General features: G+C 52.2%; 5 protein-coding genes and 1 long non-coding RNA gene across 13 annotated transcripts; 2 read left to right on the forward strand and 4 right to left on the reverse strand.

The window, feature by feature from the left end:
- Positions 1-330: 330 nt before the first annotated feature.
- On the reverse strand, positions 331-4,525 carry LOC148383858 (properdin-like). Of its 4 annotated transcripts, none has more exons than XM_088357026.1 (13): positions 4,378-4,525; positions 4,051-4,118; positions 3,307-3,445; positions 3,072-3,235; positions 2,653-2,817; positions 2,368-2,568; positions 2,096-2,263; positions 1,906-2,034; positions 1,511-1,573; positions 1,269-1,442; positions 936-1,139; positions 726-837; positions 331-619 (listed from the first exon to the last, which is right to left on the reverse strand). In XM_088357026.1, the coding sequence occupies exons 2-13, from the start codon at positions 4,109-4,111 to the stop codon at positions 493-495; spliced, it is 1,707 nt and encodes a 568-aa protein (XP_088213152.1). In that variant the 5' UTR covers positions 4,112-4,118; positions 4,378-4,525; the 3' UTR covers positions 331-492. The 4 variants fall into 4 exon arrangements, 3 of the variants coding, with proteins under 3 accessions (XP_088213152.1, XP_088213150.1, XP_088213149.1); XM_088357024.1 differs by having other exon boundaries at positions 4,051-4,130; positions 4,378-4,524; XM_088357023.1 differs by lacking the exon at positions 4,378-4,525 and having other exon boundaries at positions 4,051-4,198.
- On the reverse strand, positions 4,239-8,364 carry LOC148383859 (suppressor of cytokine signaling 7-like). Of its 2 annotated transcripts, XM_088357021.1 has the most exons (10): positions 6,743-8,364; positions 6,636-6,676; positions 6,404-6,502; positions 5,948-6,085; positions 5,630-5,772; positions 5,384-5,552; positions 5,186-5,314; positions 4,966-5,101; positions 4,769-4,894; positions 4,239-4,638 (listed from the first exon to the last, which is right to left on the reverse strand). In XM_088357021.1, the coding sequence occupies exons 1-9, from the start codon at positions 8,071-8,073 to the stop codon at positions 4,804-4,806; spliced, it is 2,277 nt and encodes a 758-aa protein (XP_088213147.1). In that variant the 5' UTR covers positions 8,074-8,364; the 3' UTR covers positions 4,239-4,638; positions 4,769-4,803. The 2 variants fall into 2 exon arrangements, with proteins under 2 accessions (XP_088213147.1, XP_088213148.1); XM_088357022.1 differs by lacking the exon at positions 6,404-6,502 and having other exon boundaries at positions 6,743-8,363.
- Positions 8,365-8,816: 452 nt separating this feature from the next.
- Positions 8,817-16,192, reverse strand: sh2b1 (SH2B adaptor protein 1). Of its 3 annotated transcripts, none has more exons than XM_088357019.1 (10): positions 15,939-16,192; positions 13,087-14,958; positions 12,911-13,012; positions 12,739-12,830; positions 12,530-12,597; positions 12,297-12,452; positions 12,001-12,212; positions 11,675-11,849; positions 11,458-11,548; positions 10,965-11,004 (listed from the first exon to the last, which is right to left on the reverse strand). In XM_088357019.1, exons 2-10 carry the CDS (start codon positions 14,743-14,745, stop codon positions 10,983-10,985), a joined length of 2,577 nt encoding a protein of 858 aa, XP_088213145.1. In that variant the 5' UTR covers positions 14,746-14,958; positions 15,939-16,192; the 3' UTR covers positions 10,965-10,982. The 3 variants fall into 3 exon arrangements, with proteins under 3 accessions (XP_088213146.1, XP_088213145.1, XP_088213144.1); XM_088357018.1 differs by having other exon boundaries at positions 12,530-12,600; XM_088357020.1 differs by lacking the exon at positions 11,458-11,548 and having other exon boundaries at positions 8,817-11,004; positions 12,530-12,600.
- Positions 15,958-19,694, forward strand: mfsd11 (major facilitator superfamily domain containing 11). Its single transcript, XM_088357027.1, has 11 exons — positions 15,958-16,739; positions 17,232-17,357; positions 17,421-17,476; positions 17,541-17,825; positions 17,895-17,953; positions 18,026-18,179; positions 18,437-18,480; positions 18,574-18,639; positions 18,712-19,015; positions 19,107-19,242; positions 19,344-19,694. The coding sequence occupies exons 2-11, from the start codon at positions 17,262-17,264 to the stop codon at positions 19,491-19,493; spliced, it is 1,350 nt and encodes a 449-aa protein (XP_088213153.1). The 5' UTR covers positions 15,958-16,739; positions 17,232-17,261; the 3' UTR covers positions 19,494-19,694.
- On the reverse strand, positions 16,724-23,298 carry LOC148383862 (uncharacterized). 2 transcript variants are annotated; one of them, XR_015853259.1, is made up of 4 exons: positions 20,953-23,298; positions 18,725-19,489; positions 17,900-18,183; positions 16,724-17,830 (listed from the first exon to the last, which is right to left on the reverse strand). It is a non-coding gene; the product is annotated as an uncharacterized LOC148383862 (long non-coding RNA). The 2 variants fall into 2 exon arrangements; XR_015853258.1 differs by lacking the exon at positions 20,953-23,298 and adding an exon at positions 19,615-20,315 and having other exon boundaries at positions 16,725-17,830.
- On the forward strand, positions 20,029-23,577 carry foxj1a (forkhead box J1a). Its single transcript, XM_088357028.1, has 3 exons — positions 20,029-20,488; positions 20,961-21,558; positions 21,902-23,577. The coding sequence occupies exons 2-3, from the start codon at positions 20,995-20,997 to the stop codon at positions 22,658-22,660; spliced, it is 1,323 nt and encodes a 440-aa protein (XP_088213154.1). The 5' UTR covers positions 20,029-20,488; positions 20,961-20,994; the 3' UTR covers positions 22,661-23,577.
- Positions 23,578-23,866: the final 289 nt, after the last annotated feature.

The following is a 23,866-nucleotide window of genomic DNA, read 5'->3' on the forward strand; positions in this document are numbered from 1 at the left end:
TCCAGCATTGTTTTCCATCAATTACAACACCAAAAGAAATTTTATTTACTTTATTTCAACAGAGTCGACAACAATTTTGACTTGGTATTTAATTTATGTGGTGCCAAAGGTTATAAAATTCGTTTGATTTACCTTTAGATAATTTATTTGTATCAAACAAGTTCTTATATATACACATACATACACACACAATTATTTTTCCACAATAGTCAGAGGTTGTTCAAGATTCTCTCCAGAGCAAAATAAAGTTGAATTACTTTCAGGTTTAAATCTGGAATCAAGTTTATGTCCACACAAGTGACTCAAATGTCGATTCTCCACAGTCCAAAGTGTGTTTGTTCTTGCTTTATTCAGCAAATGTAAACAGTGTTCCACAACAAATTGCTTTCTTCCGTTCTTCAAATGCACACTAACTCTCTTATTGTAAGAGGAACGCTTCAATAACTTGTTATTGCCAGTGATGCGCCACAATTTTATTGAGAACATATCACGTCAGTAACAGTCGGGCACATTGACACAAGTCTGAACCTGCGTGGCGCCCCCTGGTGGAACATCCCCGCAGTCCAACAAAGGCGTCCCGACGAAAACGGCTGGTTGATCCAGACGACCAATGGTGGGGCTGATACACGCACGCACGCGCACACACGCACACACACATACACACATAAATGAAAAAAAAATCGCATTACGTGTCCAGGTTATTTCAAGATGTCCGTGGTTCTTACCGATAGTCCTTGTAGTCTGCCAAACATTTTCTATTCCTAATGCGCCGAGACTTCCCTCCACATGACGGCTTACACAAAGACCATGGCTCCCAGCCATCCCAGTTGCCCTTAACTGACACACACATACACGCACACACACACACACACATACACACAAGATCAGACACTACCAAACATGTAAGCTGTTTTCAATGCCGCGCGCATGCCAACCATAGCAGCTGTCGACGTCATAGCATCCTCTGTATTGGCTGAGGCTGAGGTCGTCTCCACCGCAGATGGCGCCATCGTGCGCCCGATGCAAACATCGGCGCTCGCGACTTTGACTTCCGCCAATCTTCTTGCAGCGGATCACGCGGTCCCGGAAGGGATAGGTGCAACGCTCCCATGCCGACCACTCCGACCACATGCCATCCACTGCGGGACACGCTCAGTTCAACTGGAGATACGGTGTGGCCTTGAAACATTCAAAACTTGAAAATGGTCAAGAATGATCGCAAATCACAGGTGCCTAGTGAGGACATAGGAAGAGCAGACAGGATGCACCTGGACAGTGGACGTCGGTATTGCAAAAGCGAGTCCGCTGGTGGTCGCCGACGCACGGCCGACCATCGTGTTTCGGGGCAGGGCTGTCGCAGTTTCTGCGCGACACCTCCAGTCCGACGCCACAGGTGACGGGACAGTCTGAGAAGGCCGACCAGGGCCCCCACGTGCCGTCCACTGCCGACAAATGGACAGACGTCAAGGCGGTGGGACACAGTGTGGGACAGACCGGATAGCTGTCGTACCGGCGCAATGCGGAAGATGCACACAGGGCTCTGCGGAGCTGCTGTCGCCATGGCAACCCTTGCCTATTGGATAATATAAAATATATAATGAACATACAATACTGTGTGAGTATACATATATGCAGTAAATACACATATATATGTATATGTGATAGGAAGCAAGACTAAAATTACAGAGCAAATGTAATCCCAATACTGTTAAATAAAAAAAAAAAAAAAAGGCGATTTAAAAACATGACACGTACCTTTAAAGGAAAAAATGCTCAATTTTTCCATTTAAAATTGGAAATACCAAGCAAACACACAAATATGTTTAGAGTTACATTCAGCAATGCTGGTGATTGTGACATTTAATAGAAATGGCGTGTGGCTGCTGTTGTCATGGTAACGTTCACCTGCAGGATAGAGAGAAGGCGCGGGACTCGAGCAGGCACGCTGACGAGTCCTGACGGGAACTCCGCCTTCCGGGATGCAGGAAGATGAACACTCGCCCCAATTGGACCAACCGGACCAGGACCCATCAACTGTCAATCACACTCATTTTAGCATGCGTGTGTGTGTACGCACGCGTGCATGCGTGCGTACCGGCGCAGATGATGTGGCACACTGAGGTGCGGGCGTTCGGTCCCTCGCAGAATCGTCCGCCATATTTGGGCGCGGGCTGATCACACTGTCTGATGGCTAATGTAAGGCCCTCCCCACACTGGGTGGAGCAAGGTCCCGGCAGGGACCACTCCCCCCAGTTGCCATCCACTAAGGAGAAGCATCACAAAGAGAGCAAATTCAGATTCCAACCCAAAATCTTGCAGCTGCGAGACTGACACGCTGCCCACTTGCTCACCACGCCGCCAACCTACCGGGACATTTCGGGATATCGTTGCATTTCTGTTGCTCAAGGTCGGCTCCCTGGCAAGCGTCGCCAGGTGGCGCCGTGTCAGAGGAGGGGGCGGGGTCGGAACAGGAGCGACGACGCTGTCTGTACGGTGGGGCTGCGGCGTCGCGCACGCAATTGGAAGAACACAGCGACCACGATGACCACGACGACCAGCCGCCGTGCACTGCGCGCACGCACAGCACACACAGTATTGGGCTCAAGTCTTGATTAGCACTGTCATAATGATGATGTGCAAGTCGAAGGCTACCTGGACACTTGCCGAGACCATCGCATGACATCTCCATCTCGGTGGCACCTGTGCAGGTGAAAAGGCACTCGAGAGGGGCGGAGCAGTGCCTTTCACGCTTCTTGACTCCGCCCTCTCCGCACCTCACGGAACACGGAGACCACGGTGACCAAGCACTCCACCCTTCTGAAGCACACAAAATTTCATCTTGAAAAGTCACACCAGGTGGGAGTCGCTGATAGTGTACACTTGCCTATCTTGTGTCCCGACACCATTAATTTGATTCCCGCATATGTGTCGCATGTGTGTCAAAAAAAAGTAACACCAGTTGCTGCTTTGTGAAAAACACACAACTGTGATGACAGGTAATGAGTGCTCGCCTACATCATAAACCTTCACACAGTATAAGTTTTGTATCCAGCAATTGCATGCTCGCGTACCACCACAGCAGGTTCCGTTGCAAGGTTTGGTCTCCAGCCTCTTTTGAGCGTCCTTGCACTCTGATTGGCCGATGCCAAAGCATATCCTGCTCCTCTGGGTCACGCCTTCCCCGCACAAGGTGGTACACGGTGACCATGCCGACCAGTCAGACCATCCTGGAGGACTGACACACACACACACATGGCTGCTTCATGACGTCACTGTGTGTGTGTGTTTGTGTGTTCGCGTACTGACCCACAGGACTGACAGTCTCCATCTTGTGTAAGGTAAGCATAGTGAGGGTTGAGACAGCAGTCTTCTTCATCAAGGTCACCCAGCTCTTCGTCACAGATGGCTGATGACCGCTCGAAGCGTGCAAAACACCTCACACCCTCTATATACACACACAGTCAAAACACACAAGCACGTGAGTCATCATTACTGCGAGGACATACATGTGTGTGCATCCATTCCAGGAATTCAACACACGGGAAAATTAGAAATTTGGTAACCAAAAAAAAGCTGAAAAACTTTGTTTTTTTTCAGACTTTGTTCTAAATGGCGATTTCTAATGCCAAATGACATCACAACCTGTCAAGCACATCACTGTGCAATATTTCGCTTTTGCAATCGCGCTCACTTGAACGTTTGTGCACTCATTAAATAGTCCAATACCTGCATCTGAGCAGATTAAAAAAAAAATGCTAACACAATTTCCCCACTAATTATAATGCTTTTATCCCTTTTCTACTCATTTTGTAAGTGGTGGGAAACTCAAAGAATTTGAAATAAAATTTGAAACTGCTGTTTGAATGTTGCCTTCATTTTTATGCGCCTTTAAGGGGTGTAGCCAGCTCTCCATGAAATGGGCTACAATGACCAGGATAAAATACATAATGCATTATGACATACAGCACTTTGGTTTCTAGGGAGCATCACTGTTGAAATGTTTTAATAGCATAATGACTCCTAGCCCCTGCGTGTGTGCGCAAGACTCACGTGCACGCTCCACATAGATGAGGCTGACGAAGATAATGAGCAGCTTGTTGACGTTGTGCATGGCGTCTCTGAAATGAAACCTGAAAAATGTTGAGTTTCCTGCGTATTTAGGCCCAGCTCCCCGCACTGTTTGCACCCCGTTATCCATTAATCTGATCTTTGGATTCACACTCTTTCACACACACACACATAGGAAGCAGGCTGAAGAGTCCCGCCTACATTTATTGACAGCTCACAAATATGACATCATCATTGAGGCGTGTCCCAGCACGAGTCACGTGACATCATCAATGTTCGGGTCCCGCCCACTTCCTGGCTGTCACTCACCGGGATGGACGCGGCTTGGGCTTCTTTTACATGCGAGAGCGTCAACGTCCAGTAAACGTCCTGTTATTCTGTCGGTTCCAGGAAGCCACGCAGTTAGCGTCTTTAGCCAAAACCCGGCGGCAACAACAGAAGCCAAGGAGGAGTGCTTTCTTTTCCACCCGCTGACAGAAGCCAGTCAGAGAGCTCAGAGAAGAAAGGTTGTCCAAACTTGATAGAGGACGTAGCAAGGGAGCTGATTGGCTGTCCAGCTTCAAGTTCATCCTGTGATATCCCCAAAAAAATAACAATTACAGTGGTGTTGAAAAGTTACTGCCCTAATTTATTGTTTTCTTCAAAATTGCCTCGCCAAGCTGTTTGTTGACATCAAATGGTTATGGAACGTGATCCTTACTTTAAATGTCTCACACTAGTCGGCACGCTGATTTGCTACGTTTGTGCGTCACCGGCCTCCTTGGCGGGGCTGACCTCCTCCTCAGGGTCGTAGTAGTAAAACTTTCGCAGGTAGGCGATGAGCGGCCTGCGAACAAGAGAAGAGAACTCAGCAGGAGCCCTAAAGGTGGAGTGGGGGGGCGGTGGGCATAGCCTGACGTGGGCAGCGGGAGCTCCTGGATGTGGTCCACGCGAACCAGCTGGCGGATGCAGAAGCGACAAAGGTGCTGCAGTGACTTGATGCTGCTCAGGCGGGACACGGGATGCAGGAGCTGCACCGGCGTGGGCGGGAGACCTGAAAAAAGTAAAAGCGCATGGAGCAGAGGCAGGGCGGGTGTGGATGTCATGTAGTAAGCTGGATGTGCCCTCTGCAGCCTACCTGGGACTCGGGAGCGCAGGAAGTAGAGGAACTTCCCATTCTTGGAGTGCATGATGGCACGCTCGATGAACTCCACCACTGAATGGCAACGGTCCTCAAACTTGGGATGACACCACAGACTGAAGGTCCCTAAGGGGGCACAGGCCAGTCGTCACAGGTCAGCCACGGTAGCGGCGTCATGCGGGGGGCGCGCATTACCTCGATAGTGCTCCATGCGTGTGTGGTGCGTGACACCCTGCGACCTGAAGCTCAGGCTGAGGATGTAGCGAGGGTCCGAGCTGTCCCGCACCAGGAAGGAGCCGTCCGCTTTGCCCTTCAGCTTCATCTCGGCGTCCTCCCACGTCATGGGACCCCAGTACCAGCCACACTGCACGGTGTGCACACGCAAACTGTCAAGCAAACGTCTCGGCGGCGCCACCACACGCGACCGTAGTCCAGCCTGACCTTTTCCAGCTCTCGGAGACTGGTGGCGAAGTTGCCGGCGTCGGGACGCTTGAGGGGACGGCGGGGCGCCGGGCGGGGCGCTGGCAGGTGCCGGGCGTCGGCCCGCAATGGGACGGGCCTGGGTAGCCCCCGCAGGAACGAGTCTGAGAAGAAATGGCGGCAAGGTCAGGGCCAGAGGCAGGCTTGTCACTAGCCAGTCTTTTTATAATCTATTACCCTATCAATTATTCCAGCCAATAAACAACTATTTACACCCCCACATTATAATAATAAATACAAAACTAATGCATGATCAAATCAAGCCAGGAACTGACCCACCATTAAGACTCAAGCTGTGCTGGATGGTGCTCAGGGAGGGGGGCACACCCATGGGACGGGGGGGCAGGGACTGCATCGACGCTCCACCGACACACTCGGACAACGGAATTCGCGCAGGCGGGGGACCACCCAAATCATCTGAGGGAACACAGATGACATTTTTGGTTGGCTCCATGTGGATCATGTTTGAATTGTTTTCATCAACAGGATGACAGTTTTGACAGCAACTTCTCCTTCTCACCGGCAAGCACAACTCTCCATCTGAGAGCATTAAAGGACCAATATACGAGTTATTTCCCATTTATTAAATTAAAAGCCAATTGAATTTTTTTTGGCCCAAAAACAAAATTGACCTAAAAAAATTCAATTTTAGTCAGGCACTTGATGGAACACTAAGCAATGGGAGAAGAGGAGGAGCAGATAAAAGTAGAAAAGGAAGCAGAAATTACGAAGTACCGAGCAGACTGAGGCTTCGTCTGGGTGGAGGTGGAGGAGTCGGGGGGTGGAGACAGCTCCTCCGAGAGATCTCCACATCCACCAGAGAGACCGTCTCACCTTCACAGAGAGAGAGAATGATAGAGGACAGGAAGTGACATCACACAAAAGTCAGGAAGTAACATCACCATTAGGAAGGGTTAGTGCTCAAAGAGAGGAGGTTGCTACATGTTATCATGTGAGGTGTGCTCACCGGTGAAGGGCGGCGTGCACGTCAGCGTGGCCGTCTGCAGCCTGACAAACAGGAAGTGATCGTTATCGTGTCACAACAACCGTGCCGCTTCACCGTAGACCTCTTACCTGCCGCCGTCCTCCATGTTGCTGCAGGTGGACCCCCACAATCTGGCAGACCCCCACACGTCCACCAGACTCCCACCCGACGAAGTGGACGAGGCGAGCGACGGCCTTTTGTCCAGGAGGCCCCCCGTCCCACCGCACGAGCTCTTGGTCCGGAACAGTTTACTAAGTCGCACCTTCAGGGACCCCCCTTTCCTGGACTTGCCCCTGGGCGTCCTGTCCCCACCTGCCAAGTCCCCTTCCAGAACCACCAGGGGGGAGGCTGAACGGCCTCCAGTGGCCGAGCACAGCTTTGGGGTGGTGGCCCGGCTCTGGGGTTGAGAGCGGGATTGATGTTGCGGGCGATGTCGTGGTGCTGGTGTGGGGGACAGAGGGCTGGCAGGGGATGTTTGGAGACAGTCAGTGATCTGGTTTGGGAGAGAGCCAGCGGGGCCTTGGATGGCTGTGGGGGTCCTCCACGTCTGATGGGTGCAGACCCCTGCCTCCCCCGCCAGTCTGTGGACCTGTTGCATCAGCCCACTGAGAGTTCCACTAGAGAACACGGGCTCCACCCTCCTACACCGCCCCAAGTCTCCGACGTCGCCATCCGCATCCAAACCTTCCAGAACCAGAAGGGCATCACTGGTCTCACTTGGATCCTCGCCCGGTGCCATCCCCCCGGCGGCCAGGAGACAGGAGCACCGAGGGAGGGAGGCCGCAACGCTATCATCACCTTCCTTTCCCGCCACCTGGTCCGGTGTCGGGTTCAGAGCAAGGAGCAGCTCCTCATCGCCCGTGCCACAGTTCTTTCCCAGACTCATCTGAGGCCAATTAGCCAGCGGGTGGCAGAGGACCGACCCAGACGTTTCGCATTGGTTCTTCTCAGAAGACGAGACGCAACAGACATCCCCCTCTTCCGCGGCCCTGGACGAACCGGAGCCCGACTCCAAGGAGTCCACCCACCGGGTCTCCTTCCCTTCCAAAGGGGATTGCTCCAGGCCGAAGTCCAACATCCGGTTCCGGAACACCATCAACTGCGCCCTCGAGCCAGCCCTCCCAGAGCCGGGGAAGTCCAAGTCGTCCTCGTCTTCGGAGCCTGGTGGTGCCTCCGGCAAAAGCAGCCGGTCTTCTAGCTCACCTTTGCCGGGCAGAGGCGAGCTGTAGTGCGGAGAAGCCGACCCGAGAAGGCCTGGAGTGGGACCCACGGAATCCACATCGAACCGGCCGTGAGGCAGGCCAGTTTTGCCGGATGTGACGTGTTCAGGCTGCCGGTCCAGGTGCTCCAGGTGGTCGTACTCAGCCGCCGAAACGAGGAGACGCATCAAAACGAAGTCAGGAGACATTTCGTCGCTCATCGTCGCGCGCTAACGTTAGCCTAGCTTAGCTGAGTTTATCTTAGGTTAAAGGAGAGCTGCTGGAGCCTCGATGGCGCTCAGTGGCCGCCTGGTGGGGCAGCGAGCCCAGGACATCTCCTCACGACATCCGACCAGAACAAGGAGACGGAAGAATATAAGAAGGAAAGAAAGGGAAGGAGGACGCGAGCCAGGCTAGCCGTTAGCAGTTAGCCCCCTCCTTCCGCGGACACAACATGGACGGGAGGCACCGCACGCGTGCGCAGCAGCTCCGTCAATCATCTGTCTCGCAAGCATTGAGGCGCGCGCACGGTATTTGCGGCGCACTTCGTCGATAGCGGCAAAATGATCGCAAAAAGTTTCTCAATAATTTACGGATATATTATACAAATGAATGATCAATCCTTCTAACTTGTCTTTTCAATTGAAAATCGAAATCTGTTGCATTATTTTTATGCCCAAAATTTACCGTATTTTTCAAATTTAAGCTCAGATTAAAAGAATGTATGGAGAAAAAAACCACAATGCTGTGGATTTTAAATACACATGCTTATGTTGAAATACATTTTAATCTTACTATGAATCTTGGTGATAACCACTGGGTTGGCAGCGCCCTTGCGCGTGCATTGCTTAACAAATGTTGACTAGTTGGTTAATGTTTCGCTTCGTGTTTCCCCTCATCAACGTCCATTCGATGTGTGTCTATAGTGCACATAAGCGTAAACAAAATAAAGACACAATCGGTGTTAACATATCACTATATTTATATTATAATCATCAAATTCAATGAAGTACCTGAAACTAACAAGCGGAGGCGCACAGCCGCCGCCGCCTTCAACACGCGGTCCCAGCGACGACAAAAAGAGAAGAAAGGCACAAAGAGTTGAGAGATTGACCAAAAACACGACGGACAGACAGACCACGTCTGGAATTTAAAGAAAACAAACAAAAAATATAAAGAATGAAACAAAAAAACGTAAGCACTAAAGTGAGCAGAGATGACACAGAAAAGGCACGAGTAGTAAAGTTTTTGCTGAATGTATGAAAGAGACGCGTGCCTGTTTGCCCCCTTCCTCCCTCCCAAAAAACAAAAAGCACACAGGGCACGAAAGTTTTGAGACAAACAAATTCAATACTCTTCTTGACAGCGTGGACAGCCACAGCAACCAGACGGACCATTCGCTGAGAGACGCTGAGGTAAAAAAATAAAAACAACAAAAACACGACCAACCGAGAGGTGCCGGATGATGAGATGACATCATCGGCTGGGTTTATACGCATCAGGTAAATATGAGCGCTCACGCACAAAAAGTCAGACATTCATTAAAACACACATGATGACATACATCAGGGGTCATCAACACGTTGCCCGCGGGCACCAGGTCGCCCGTGAGGACCGCATGAGTCGCCCGCAGGACTGTTCTAAAATTAGCTCAAATCGCGGCACTTGTCAGTGAGCTGCTTCTATTTATTTTACAGTCAAACCTCGGTTTTCGAACGTCCCGCTTCTCGAACAGATTTTTTTGCTTCGGCTCTTCGCGAGAAGAGCCGGGAGTACCCGAGAAACCCCGACCGCGTGGCCCGGATGCCGACTGACTCCGTTGTTATTGTATTTTTGTTACTTTGAGGATTGTATTAACCCCTAATCATGCCTCCAAAGAAAGCAAGTGGGAGCAGTAAAGCCATCCTCAAACACAAAGACGCTCTTAAAGCAATGCGACAGTGAACGTCCGGCGCCCTGCGGTTGCGCGATTGGACGAAATTAAGCTCCCTTCGCACTGAGGTCCACTTAAATTTTGAAAAGTACATCAGGACTTTAAAAATATTTTCTAAATTTTAGCGACGGCTCTGTCACAATAATGCGATCAGCGCGGTGCAGTTGCGCGATCGGACAAAATTAAGCTCCCTGCACACTTAAGTCCACTTAAATTTTGGAAAGTACATCAGGACTTTTAAAATATTTTCAAAATGTCAGCGACGGCTCTGTCACAATAATGCGACCAGCGCGGTGCAGTTGCGCAGTGGGCGACACGCTACGGTTGCGCGTTCGGCGGTGCGCTGCAGTTGCGCGATCGGACAAAGATGCGCAAATGAAAAAATGCTTAAAAAAGGCAGGGGGGTTTTGTCTTGAAACGGATTTTAAAAATTTCCATTATTTGTAATGGTAAAATAGATTCGGAATTCGACCGATTCGCTTCTCGAACCGTCTTCTGGAACAGATTGTGGTTAAAAAAAAAAACAATGTTTGACTGTATTTTTGCTATTCTTGTTAAAATCACACTTACATGTGAACTGGAGATGACAATACTAACACATAGTGAAAGCCAAATTGAGCAAATTGGCTATTTCAGAAGTCTGTGTCAAACTGGTAGCCCTTTGCCTTAATCAGTACCCAGGAAGTAGCTCTCGGTTTAAGAAAGGTTGGTGACCCCTGACATACATTCACTCACACACACACACGGGAAACCAATGACTCGCACGCACGCAGGCTTGAATGAGGTGTTTGTGAAGATTAGGTGGCGGTCGTGTGAGGTACGTGTGTACGCCAAGCCCAAAGTGGCGCGGAGCTTGTTAGTGTTGTAGGATGCTCTCGGCGTGCGTCCGTCTGGTCTGGTCTGGCTCTCGCTCGTTTAGTGTTACGACTTCCTCCTCAGAAGAAGGAGTATTGGTTGTCCACGGCTCGGGGTGCCCGGGTGGCCTCCAGCTCTTCTCCCTCCACCACACCTGCCGCCTCTAATTGGCGCAACGGAGTGTCCCTGTCGTCCCAGTCCTCCGACGCACTGCCGCTTCCCGCCCCGCTGCCGCCGCTGCCTCCCGCAGCCGCCGTCTCTGGCTCCGTCTCTCGTCCTCTCTCCTGGGGTGGCGTCGGGGGCGGCGGGCGTCCTGGTGGAATTGGGGGCGGTTGGGGGGGGCTACGGGGTCTGCTGGTCAAGTCTGCGAAAAAATGAAAAGGGGTGTGTGAGAAAAACGTCTAAATGCGCCTGGAGTAAGTGGGCTAGCAAAAGAAAGTGAGGTCGGGAGCGAAGGAGGAGTCATGGAACCCATGGTTGTTATGGAAACAGTCAACTCTCACGCTGAACGTTTCTACTTCCTGTTTGGTTCACAGGAAGTGCATCTGCGCCACCTTGTGGCTTCTGGACACGCTGCAGGAAGGCTTTCTCCAACATTTGCATCGTCAAACAATCCAGCCAATCATGGACGAGCCTTCACACACCCACTCCAACATCACACACGCACTCACACAAGCACACACATACACATTCCTTCCCTCCAACAATCACACACATTCTCTCACAAACAATCACTTTCACACACACTAATGCAAGCACCCTCACTATCTACTCAGTCACACACTCACACTAAGTCCCTCACACACAAGTCACTTACACACAGTCAGAGATGGGGGTTGATGGAGAGTCGGGATGGCGCGTGGTGATGACATCACAGATGGTAGGCCGGCTGCCCGCCCTGTCCCGGCCTGCAAGGACGAGTGACGGACAAACAAAACAAGATGTCAAAAGTGGGAGTGGCGGCGGGAGGTGGCCGTTGTGCGGCAAAAGGCGGAAAAGGAGGAAAGGTGGGGGCGACGCGCTCCGGCTCGTACCCGGCTGGCGGACGGCAGCGGCACCCACAAAGCTGATGAGCGTGACGTCGGAGGCACCGCCCGACTCCAACGGGATGGGGTGCACGCGGAAATGCTCCAGCATGTCGAAGATGGACTGGAACCAAAGGTGCTGCACGCGGCACTGTCCGTCCTCGTTGAGCGACAGGCGCAGGTGCTGCCGGATAGGACGACACGCATATCATCATCGAGTGCATCTAATGTGTCTATGCGTGTTAGTCAGCGCGTGTGATGGGAACATGCGAGTGAGCGAGAGCCAACGTGTGTATGTGAGCTCGTCATAAAAATGGATATGGCGAGGCACCGACCTTGGCCTTCCCCTGGAAGTTGAAGGTGAGAACGTATTCGCCGCGCCTCGTCTCGCTCTGGCGCACCAGGAAGACGCCGTGGCTGGCCGGCCCGCCTGCCAGCACCAACTGGGCCGCTTTGAGGCGCGACAGGGTGCCGTGGAACCACTGGCACTCGCTGAGCGGGTGCTCCGGCGCGTCACCCACCGTGGGCTCGGAAAACAGGAAGGAGCCTGTGTATGGGAACCCACACGGTGACATCAGACCAGCCGCCCAATCGCTTTGAGAAGCTCGGAAATACGCATCGTTCGCATCACCTGTGGCATCCGGCGTCTCAGCAAAGGGCGTACCCAGACTAGATCCACCCCCTCCAAGAACACGCGCGTCAGGGTCGTCCAGAGGGGCTCGTGGCGGCAATTCGGGTGGAAGAGGCTCCATCGGAGGGGAGGAGCCCGCCACGCCGCCGTAGCACACTGCGGTAGTGTGAAAGAGGAAGCGGCATTAAAGAACATGCAAGTGCCACCACGATTGTGCATTTGGCCGTGCTCACCTTGCGACAGACGGTCGATATTCTCGGGCGTGCCGCTGATGTCCGGCGGGCCGTCGGGGTCTTCCTGCCTGCTGTCAATGTGTCACATCCCACACCACATTACTTGCAGTACATCACGCACGCCACGTCACATGCTAGCTGCACTAGACCGTCACCAGTCGCATGCCATGTGACAAGCCGTCCATCGTTTGCTACATGAAGCTCCTTACCTGAGACAGATTCCGTTGCGGATGTCGCTGAGCCACGCCCTCATCTGGATGGCGTCTCGCGTCTCTATCACGTACTGGACAGCGCCTTCCAGCTGAGAAAAAAGCACAGATGAGCGCAAAGAAATGCAGAGGCCAGTAAAAACGTCCGCCAGCTCACATGTCAACATCTCACCTGCAGCAGGAAGCTGTTCTCCTTGTCGGGGACCTCCAGCGCCGTCGTGCTCCTCACGTCCACGATGGCGCCGCATGCCACTGTCCGCCGTGGTTTTGACGCCTGACAGTGCCAAACATGGACGCAAACATCATCCTTGTTATTTTTTTCATTTTTCCTCATCATCATCATCATACCTTGGGTGGAATGAAGAATTCCAAGTAGTATTCATCACCACGCTCGCCTTCCCGTTCCCTATCTCGGAGGACCAGACGACACTTATGCCAACGCCCGCCCCTCCAGGGTACGTTGCCGGTGCCCACTGCAGCCACACCTGGAGCCGCGGCCGCCTGTGCCACCGTGTTGTTGTTGTCGGGGCCGTGATGCGGGAGAGCAAAGGAAAAGCCTGGGAAGCCGTGACCTCCGCTCAACTCATCGTTAGATGAACTAACGCTCACACCGCCTTCCCGAACCAACCGTCCCACCTTCCTGGGCGCAGCCACGGAAGCGTTGGCGCAGCTGGGTGGCAGCACAGATGCGGCGGCGCCCAGGGTGAGAACAGGAGGCGGGGATCGCGTAAGTCGCAGTTTTTCCAGGCGGTGGCTCCACTTGTCCTTCTCCCCGCCTTCACCGTTGCTCCGCCGACGGTCCCGGGCGGCGTCGGAAAGCGACAAAGAGGTGGCGCTGCTGGAGGACGAGGGGGGCAGCGAGGATGAAGACGAGTGGGGCAGGGACAGGGGCATGGACAGAGACACTGGCATGGAGGAGGTGGGTGTCGGAGGCTGGGTAGCGGCATTCCGGGCCGGAGTGGCATCCTGCATGCCCAGGGTGTAGCTGTAGCTTGCGGGCAGCGGGCTCTGTGCCGAGTCACTGGACGAGCTTCGCCAGTGCAGGATGCCTCGCACGCTCCCACGCACGCTTCGCCCCACGCTGCGCAGCGAGAAGCGCTTCTTCACTTTGTTTTTAGAGCTCGAGCCAGAGCCATTGCCTTTGGAACCGGGCGGGGGGGTGCTCGGTGCACATGAGGGATCGGGGAAGTCCGCCTCGCCGCTCTCGGCTTCGCGCTCGTCCGGCTCCACCTCTTCCCCCACAGACGCTGCACCCGGCCAACTGTCCTCCTCTTCCTGGGCAGGCGCATCCCCATTCCCGCCGGCCGCTGCACCGCCCCTGTCGTCTCGCCTGCCGTTGTTGCCGCCCACAGATGAGCAGCAGGACGACGACGAAGACGGTGGCAGGACCTGGCCGTGGGCGTAGGGATCTTGAAATCTGTCACCGCTGCGACCGTCCAGCAGGAGGCGCGTGGGTGCCTGTTTAGAGGCCTGCCGTGCCACATTCGCGGTGGGGCAGGGTGGGACAGCCACCCCAGAAACCGATGAGGGGGACGCGGCCTCTTCTTCCAGGGAGGTGGCGTCTGACTGGGGAGCCCAGCTCACCAGTTCCTCCCTGCCAGAGGTGCCGTCGACTGGCGGCGCCCCCTCCAGTTCACTCTGGAAGTGGCGGACGAAGCGATCCATGAAGCGGCGGCAGAAGGCAGCGGCCGAGTCAGACGAGTAGTGCGGGTTCTCCAAGAGAAATGCCCGGAAGTGACGGGCAAAGTCGCCGGCCGCCACGCGGGCGTGAAGCTCGCAGAATTCAGTCCAGCTGAGGCAGGGCGAGGGCGAAGGAGTGGGTGTGTCCGACAGCGAGGACGGGTGGGTTGGGGGTGGCGGGCTCATCAGAGGCGGGAGGGGCGGCGGCCGTGGCGACAGGGGCAGCAGAGAGGGCGACGGTGGGGATGGCGATGGGGAGGGAGACGGGGGCAAAGGGGAGGAGTTTGTTGCCCTCGGGCTGGGGGGAGTTAATAGCGAGCCGTTCATCCTCCTGACGACAACAACCAATCAGATCAGTCCTGACTTGCGAGGCCGTACAGGTGCAGGAAACGCCGCACGTGCGTCCGATGGTTTACAGCGGAGTGCCGAGTCCGGTGCTCATGGGAGCCCACGGTGTGCGGCTACATGATCCCGGCAACATCCATGGTTCCTGGTGGCGGTCAGACGGTAACTACGTGGCCACACGTGGGAGGCTGCATCCTGATCCAAAAACACACAAAAACTAATCACACACGTGCACAACATCAACTATAAACAACTTTAATGACATGTACTATCATCATATACTATTCCATTGTTTCCAACACTCCATGAATTTTATCAACAACAAATGCCTCCTGTGGCATACTTTATACTTACTATGTATTTGTTCACATTTCTTTTCTGCGCATGTTACAAAAAATTTACAAAAATGATGTAGGGCAGCAAACATTATATAACTTTATTTGATGCAGTTATATAATTGTTACTTTCCTAGAAGTAGGCCTTCAAATCATTGCAAATTGTGATATTTGGTACCTGTTGTTTCACGCAAAGACTTGACTTAATTATAAATAATATCGTTGTGATGTCTCTGCAATACAAACATCCCAATGACAGCAACCTTTTCAAAAAATGATGATAAATAAAGTTACATAGATGCTGAATCTCCGGTTCAACAAAAAATAGGTCGCCCCTAAAATCTCAACCCCTACTGACTGAATATTCACGAGATGGCCAGAAATGGATGCATTTTCAATCCTCTAGAATAGTCATTTTTTACATTTGTCAGAGTAAAATTATACTCTTCTCACTGGAATTGTCTTTGAAATATCTGGCTGATGATTATTAGTAAGTATTGATATACCGTTTTCACCATGCAGATACGTGTAACGGTGAGGTAAATAACACTGGCTGACTTTAGCTCGCTCACGCTAGCAAAGCGAGTGTTGCTCATTCAGCTGAACAAAAACACAAAGCATGTGCCCCCGCCCCCAAAAATGTGCCATTTATCCCAACACAGAAGCGACGTCTTGTTGGAAGACGTTTTGTCCGAGGGTCACATATGAAGCCATCGCTTAGCAGTTGGCCTTGGCAAATGCACTGTGGAGCTAGGCTAGCCGTTAGCTCCGCGGTTAGCTGCTAGCAGACAGTATCTAGCGGCTATTAATAAACCTACGAGGAGCATCAACCAACACTACCTGCAAATCACAGCCGCGTCCAGGCGTCCGTCAGCGGGGCCGAACCCGAGCGAAACGAGCGCGGAAGTGTGGACGCATAGCGGCGCGATGGCGTCCCATGGGGAGGCTCCTGCTCCTGCTTCTTCTTCTTGCTGTTCTTGTTGTTGCTGAAGAACAAGATTGCGAGCAACAGTCACTCGCCACAGATGAGATACTAGCTAGAAGCTAGTCTGCTGAGGTTGCTGAAGCTACCCTCCACGAACTCTCGCGAGACTCAGGGAGTGCAACGTTACACACCGACGATGGATGGACGGACACTTAGATGCACAAAAAACGCACACACACGCACACAGATGTCTTGCAATCTCTCTCTCTCTATCAATCTATCGACTCATAAATCTATATATTAAGATTTCGTGTGATAGTTTAAATATTTATTTTAACCCGGAAGCGGAAACGTGGGGTGTCTCTTTGCCGTATTTGTTAAAAAACAAATCTACACATCAAATGGACGATTATAAACATAGCGGATTCACTCATCGCGGTTTGTATATTCATTCGATGCCAGTAGCGCTGAGCTTGTGACGTTCAGGGTCAGGTGACGTCCTCTCAAGCTCACGTGATTTCATATTTTCGGATTTGTCTTCGACTTGCTTGGGATTGTGAGGACAATTTTACGAAAAGCCGGCTGGTTCCGTCATGGTGTATTTTGGGTCCATACGCAAGAAATCGATGACACTTGTTAAAATTAGCTTAATTTAGTTTAGCCAGCATCTGGCATTCCAGAGGCGACAAAGAAGCGACAAAATCGCCGCCTGCTCTGTAAGTGGATAAATATACGTTTAATTTCCACGTACATTTAAATCAACATCCACTTTTATGTCTTCTATTACCACCAATGTTTATGTATCTTCCAGTGGTGCCAAGTGCACTCATATTATTTTCAGCCATCGGTACTTTAATAATTTTCTCATGACTTTTTACGTTGACTTCCTCCATTTGGAAACTTTGCTTTATGTACTTACTGCTCCGTACTTTGTTGTTACCTTTTTCAATCTTTGCGAAAGGCGACAACATAAAATCAAAAATGATGTATAATTAAATAAACAAAGGTCGGATGGTTAGGGTCAGATCATTATGGAGTACTTCCAAAGATAACAGAAGGCCATAACCATCAGCCACACTACATCGAGTTAGAAAATTGTTGATCCTTTTGACCAAAGCATTTTGTTATGAAGAAACCTGCGAAGGCTTTTAAATTGTGGGGAAACAAAAGTTGGTCTCCTTGCACACTGAACATCTTGTCGTCGTCAGATGTTGTGAGGCCAACGCACACGCTTCCAAATGGGTCCTGACGGCAAGAAGTTGATCAACGTCATCGTCCTGGGCGTGGCCTTCATGTTCATCTTCACCGCCTTCCAGACATGCGGCAACATCGAGGTAGGCGGTGCCGACGCCACCCGTCACTCCAGCTTTCACACCACCCTTTCTTTTTTCTTGCAGCAAACGGTCATCAAGAGCTTCAACAGCAGCACCTTCCATGGCAGCGGATACACCAGGTAAGAGTCCACAAATGCCGCATTATGGGGGGGCTGCTAATTTGTGTGTGCGTGTGCGGTCCAGCATGGCGGTGATCTACGGCGTGTTCTCGGGGTGCAATCTGCTGGCGCCATCGGTGGTGGCGGTGATAGGTGCACAGCTATCCATGTTCTTCAGCGGCCTGCTGTATAGCGCCTACATCGCCGTCTTCGTCTACCCGTACACGTGGAGCTTCTACACCGCCTCGGTGCTGGTGGGCATCGGCGCCGCCGTGCTGTGGACGGCGCAGGGCAACGTGCTGGCGCTCAACTCGGACACGCGTACCATCGGCAGGAACAGCGGCGTCTTCTGGGCGCTGCTGCAGTTCAGGTGAGCTGCACAGCGTGTGACGTTGGACACTTAGTTTGCTTCTGTTAATGGCGTGCGTGTGTTTTTTAGCTTACTGTTTGGAAACTTGTTCATCTTCTTGGCCTGGCGCGGACACGAGCACATCTCAGGTAGGTTGAGGCCGGTCACGCAGGTGTAGACGCGCTGCCATGCAAGTTTGACCCCGGTCTGCGTGTGAGCAGACAAGGACCGGCAGACAGTGTTCATCTCCCTGACGGTCATCAGCCTGGTGGGCTGCTTCCTCTTCTTTCTCATCCGGAAGCCCGACCCCGAAGTGGCGCCTGGCGACGAATCGGAGGCCCTGCTGCCCTCCGACTCGGGCGAGAGTACATCCGGGTACCTGTTGGCATGAGGATGATGTTAATGACGTTGCAAAAACAAAGCTTGCGATATCTTGCAGTTGCCATGGCGACTGTTTTTTTTTGTTGTTTTTTTTTGCATTGCTACCCCAACGCCCAAAGTAACTATTTTTTATCATGTGCTAATTTTACTAGTTTAACGCCTACTGTGTTATTAGAAAAGAAAAGAAATTGCAATTTGACAATATTTTATATTGGCCTTTTCTCAGCTTTTCTCTCAACTTGTCTTTACAGCTCGCCTTTCTCGCACATCTGCTCGCAAGCCCTGGACGCTTTTGGTACATGCGCGGTTGATTCTCAAGTTCAATGTTTTTTAATGAGGCGCAAAAAGCTAATTTAAATGACCTTGCTTCTGTCCTCCTGCTCCCCAGTGCGGGTGTGCAAGATGCTGGTGACCAAGGAGATGTTGCTGCTCAGCTTGTCCATCGCGTACACAGGTGACTCACAACTTGCCGTCTGACGTGCCCCCCCTTTGACGGCTGACGTTGACAGCACGCGTGTACCGGCAGGTGTGGAGCTCACCTTCTACAGCGGCGTGTACGGCACATGCATCGGCGCCATGACAGGCTTGGGAGCGGACGCCAAGAGCTTGATGGGGCTGTCGGGCATCTGCGTGGGCCTGGGCGAGATCCTGGGCGGGGGCGCCTTTGGCGCGCTCACCAAGGGCAGCGGCCGCGTTGGCCGCAATCCCGTGGTGCTGCTCGGCCTGTTGTCGCACTACGTGGCCTTCTACCTCATCTTCATCAACATTGCCGACGATGCTCCTCTGGCGCCCGAGGAAGGAACCCAGCTCATTGCCTACATACGGCCCAGGTCGCCTTCCACCGGCTCTAAACGCAACACCACATGCAAAACTATGTATGATTCCAAATTGATGACATTCATGGCCACTGTGTATGTGCAGTGTGGGCGTGGCGCTGCTTTGCAGCTTCCTCTTGGGCTTGGGCGACAGCTGCTTCAACACACAGCTACTCAGCATCATCGGTTTCACCTTCCGCAACAACAGTGCCCCCGCCTTCGCCGCCTTCAAGTTCATTCAGGTGGGAAGGTTTGATTTTCAAACGTGCCTCCCTTCTCCAGTGACCCAATAGAAATTTGAAGGTCACAGAGGTGTCACCTTGCTGTTATGTTTGCTCCTCAGTCCATCCTGGCGGCAGTGGCATTTTTCTACAGCAACTTCCTTCTGCTGCACTGGCAGCTCGTCATCATGGTCGTGTTGGGATTCGCCGGCTCACTCACCTTCTTTGTTGCCGAGTGGCGGGCACAAGCAGGCGCAGTTGACGGCATCTGATGAAGATAAAGACCCGCTTCACACATTTACACCGGCACAGAATTTGCACGTTCACTTTAATAACACAGCGAGGCATGATGGGAAGTGCCGCTGGTTGCTGGTTTAAGTTTTATTTTTTTACCGGAATGTTGACCACCAAGAAGGGAAACCGGAGATGAACTAATGATGTCAAAAGTTGAAATAAAGTTTGAAAGAGCAATACTTCGGTCTGTGCGTGCTTCAAAATCCAACGAACTCTTGCATTCTATTAGCTCACCACTAGATGGCAGAAATATCTACACGCTATCCCAATAAAACGAGCAATCAAAACAAAATGATGCTGTACTGCCCTCTTTTGTTAAATAATTGTTATTACATCTACAGATTGTCTTACAATGTAAAAACAAAAGTGCAGTAGTACAGCATTTTTGGTGTTAATGACGACTTTGCTCAACATTGAAAGTAACGTCACATGCAAGAAAATACGTCATGTTAAACGATCTCATGATTTCATTTGACCGCCAAAATACTGAATACACGTTTCCAAACAAAACGTTCTACTTTTGGGAACGTTAGTCCTGTATAAGGAAGAAGGATTGTACGTTGGCGAGACAAACAAAAAGCTTCAACTTGCAAAACTGATTCGACCCCCGACCCCAAAGAAACTCAAAAGTCGTAAAATGGGCCACAGAGAGGAGGACGGATGGAAGATTCTGCAGTCGTAGCGTGGAAGCGTGCCGTGAGTTGGCCGCGTCGGTGTGTCTCTATGGCAACGGGCGGGCCAATGGGCGCGCGGCAGATTGTTTACAAGGGGGCGCATCCGCCGTTGCTCCGGTTACGTGTTCAGGTATTAAAGTGGCACTGCGGGCTGCGAGTCGTCTTCGTTTCTTTGCGTGGCTCTTTGTTGGCCCTCGCACGCGCACGCACGTACACGCACGTACACGCACGTACACGGAGACACACGCAGGCAGGAGGCGCGCGCGCAGTTCACACGGAGGAGAGACGCTCGACTGCAGGTAAGATCAAATTTTTTTACTCTTTTGATTTCGTTTCGACATTTAATGCTGTTTTTTTATTGCGGCGACTCGACGTGAAAAAAGCGCAAAAGTTTGTCATGTTACAGTTCTAATTCCCTTAACAAGTTTAATACGTGAACATAATTAAAAATATCTTCACAAGTTCAGTTTGTTCGATGTGAATAAAAACGTTGCGCCGCGCAACAATTTGCGAGCGAGGCGTGCACGCGCGCAGGTGTGAAGAGAAACTGACTGTGTTCAAATGAGTCCTCACGCACTCATTCACACGTTAACAATTCCTCTCTCACTTCACTGCGTTCATTCTCATGTTCTCACTTCGGGACGCTCAACTGACACGTGACCTCATGCAGTCATGCTCTCATTTTCTCACTTAAATGTGTTTGAGGACGTGAGTCCATTGTTCAAATCTCACTCATTCATTCACTCACTGACTCACTTCATACCTTTGCAGTCAAGTTGAGGACGGCAAAGTCGTCACGTCGCTGATGAGCATGGAGTCGTGCTACCAATGGGGTCCTGAGGAGTGCGAGGGTCTGGAGGAGGTTCTGGTTGCAGCGGCGGCCCAGGCGGAGGCGGGTGCAGCAGAGGCAGGCGCGGTGGATGCGGGCGCGTCCTGGGGTGGCACTGCCACTTTGGATGACAGCCTGACCAGCCTGCAGTGGCTGCAGGATTTCTCCATCGCGGGGGGCGGCGTCCCCCCTGGCCGACCGCCGGCACCCCCCCACCGACACCACCCACTGGGCTGGGAGGCACCCGCCTCCCCGCTTGCGGCCGACCCAGCCTCGGCAGGCTCGCCGCTCACGCCCGGCAAACCCACAGCGGCCGCCTACAGCCGACTGCTGCCACTGCCCGCCATCGTGGCTCGTGGTCACTGCCCAGACGAGGTAGACTACAAGACGGACGCCGGCATCAAGCCGCCATACTCATACGCGCACCTAATCTGCATGGCCATGAAGCACAGCAAGCACAGCAAGATGACGCTCGCCGGCATTTATAAGTGGATCACAGACAACTTCTGCTACTTCAGGCATGCCGAGCCCACCTGGCAGGTATGGGTGCAGTCACACTACACACTTAAACACACATACACAGCATCAAGCTCAAGTGTGTGGGAAAGACTTTGTGCAGTTTGTCTTTTCTCAACCAAAACTTCAATTTGCCACATAAATGATTGATGAAGTTGGTTTTGTAGTGGCACCACGGAGCAGATAATATTTAACAAAGGTCAGAAATTCCATTTAGACTGGTGGAGAGCGGGGGCATGGGGGGTCAGCATGAATGCTAATAGTGTGGCGTACTTGTTTTATTCCACTAGCAAGCACGGGTGTCACTTAGCAAGGTTTGGCTACTAACATGTTTGTAGCTGCGACGCTAAGCCGTGTGTTTTTTCAGAACTCGATCCGCCACAACCTGTCGCTCAACAAGTGCTTCATCAAAGTTCCTCGTCAGAAGGATGAACCCGGCAAGGGCGGCTTCTGGAAGATTGACCCGCAATACGCCGAACGCCTCCTGAGCGGCGCCTACAAGAAGCGCCGCATGCCACCCGTCAGGATCAACCCCGCACTGCAAGGCCGGCTGGGGCGAGCCACGCCGACGCCCGTCGGGAGCTCCGTCGGCATTCTGCGTGCTGATGACCAGTCTCAGCGACTCCTGCAGGAGTTTGAGGAGGCCACGGAGCAGAGCTGGGACGCCCGCCTGGCCCAGGGGACCATGCTGGGGTCCTGGCCCACACCTGGGGGCGGCACCAAGAGGAAGTCAGGTCGCAGGAGTGGCGAAGGCAAGACCTCCCGCCGCCCAGGCTCCCCGCTGCTCCCCACGGACGAGCAGAAGGAGAGTGGCCCTCTCAAGGGTGACTTTGACTGGGACGCCGTCCTGGACTCGGCGCTCAGTGGCGAGCTCAGCCTGGACGCCGGCGACGCCCTGGGGCCCGTCATCCAAGAGGATGAGCTGAGCGTGCCAGCCGGTGGCCCCGCAGGGGACGCGGACGCGCTAGCCGAGTCCCAAAAGTCCTTCCTGGGCTCTGCCTTTTTGGAGAGCCCCTGGATGGAGGAGGAGGCGGAGCCGGAGCGCAGCGACTTCCTGTGTGGCACCGGCGTCAATCTGGAGCAACTGTTTGACCTCGCAGAACCCCCTGCGTACTCCCTGCTCTGAGGTCGCCTGGACCCCGCGCCTCAAACTTTTGATACTCATGGGACTTCATGTTTACATCACATGATTGACATGACATTTTTTTATGTCCATTTTTCACTTATCTACACTCAGTGAGATGGAGCCCAAATCCATGCATCCAGCATTCCATGCATTCATCCAATAATCCATCCAACATTCATAATCCAGGAGAGAAAATATCCATTGTCTAACCAAGAATGATAGATCGTTGGTTGCATAGATCTCAAAAATCTTTTTCATTCAACCAACAATCCCTCCATCCATGCTTCCAACAACTCTCTCGCTCTCTCTCTCTCACTCTCTCTCTGGCTCTCTCTCCATTTCAGGGTGCTGTTCTATCCGACTGGACTAAAGGCGGGTTACATTCCATTGGTTGCTAGCCAATCGCAGGGTATATCATTCAAAATATACGCACAATTAAGTTTTTGATCTTCAATGAAGCTAACATGCTAACACGCTAACGGGAGGAAGTCGAAGAACAACCACTCAGATTCTAACCCTGAACCTCAATACCCTAAGTGATCAACATTAGTCCACTAATGTGACTCAGATCAACTTCAAGGTAACGAAAATCATCATCATATACCAACTTCCTGCATTGGCTCCGCCTCCTCAGGCTCAACTTCCCATCGCAATGGACAAATATCACATTGTCAATTGTTAGCATTTGCCAAATGAAGCTTTTGTGGACTTTGAAAGACAAGATCAAAGTGATGACGTTTGGTCAGAGAAAATGTCCCGTGACCTCTGAACACGCGTGCGGGACGTTCAGAAACGTCAGAAGACATTACAGGACTTGAGTTTGTTCCTGTGACATCACTGACAGCAAACCTCAAGATTGATTGGCTCTTCTTTTTTAATGCTATTTTTTTCCAAACAATAAAATGTCTTTTACTGCACCTTGTTGCCTCGCCACACACACACGCAACACAACACACACAACACATGCACACACACACAAACATACTCACACACGCACACACCCACGCATGTACACGAACATACTACACACACAAACTGCAGGTTGAAGTGCTTGTGGTCCCAATTGTTGGCCACGGGGGGTCTTTGTCTTGCATGTCTTTTGTGTGTTACAAGCGTCCATATATCAGCAACTGAGACCCCCCCAGGCGGACCCCCCAGCCGGGTCATGTGCTCCCTCAAGGTTGCGGTGTCATGTGACATATGACA

This window comes from Syngnathus floridae, chromosome 17 (genome assembly GCF_059516105.1).
Source record: "Syngnathus floridae isolate MCC-2025c chromosome 17, RoL_Sflo_1.0, whole genome shotgun sequence".
NCBI lineage: Eukaryota > Metazoa > Chordata > Actinopteri > Syngnathiformes > Syngnathidae > Syngnathus > Syngnathus floridae.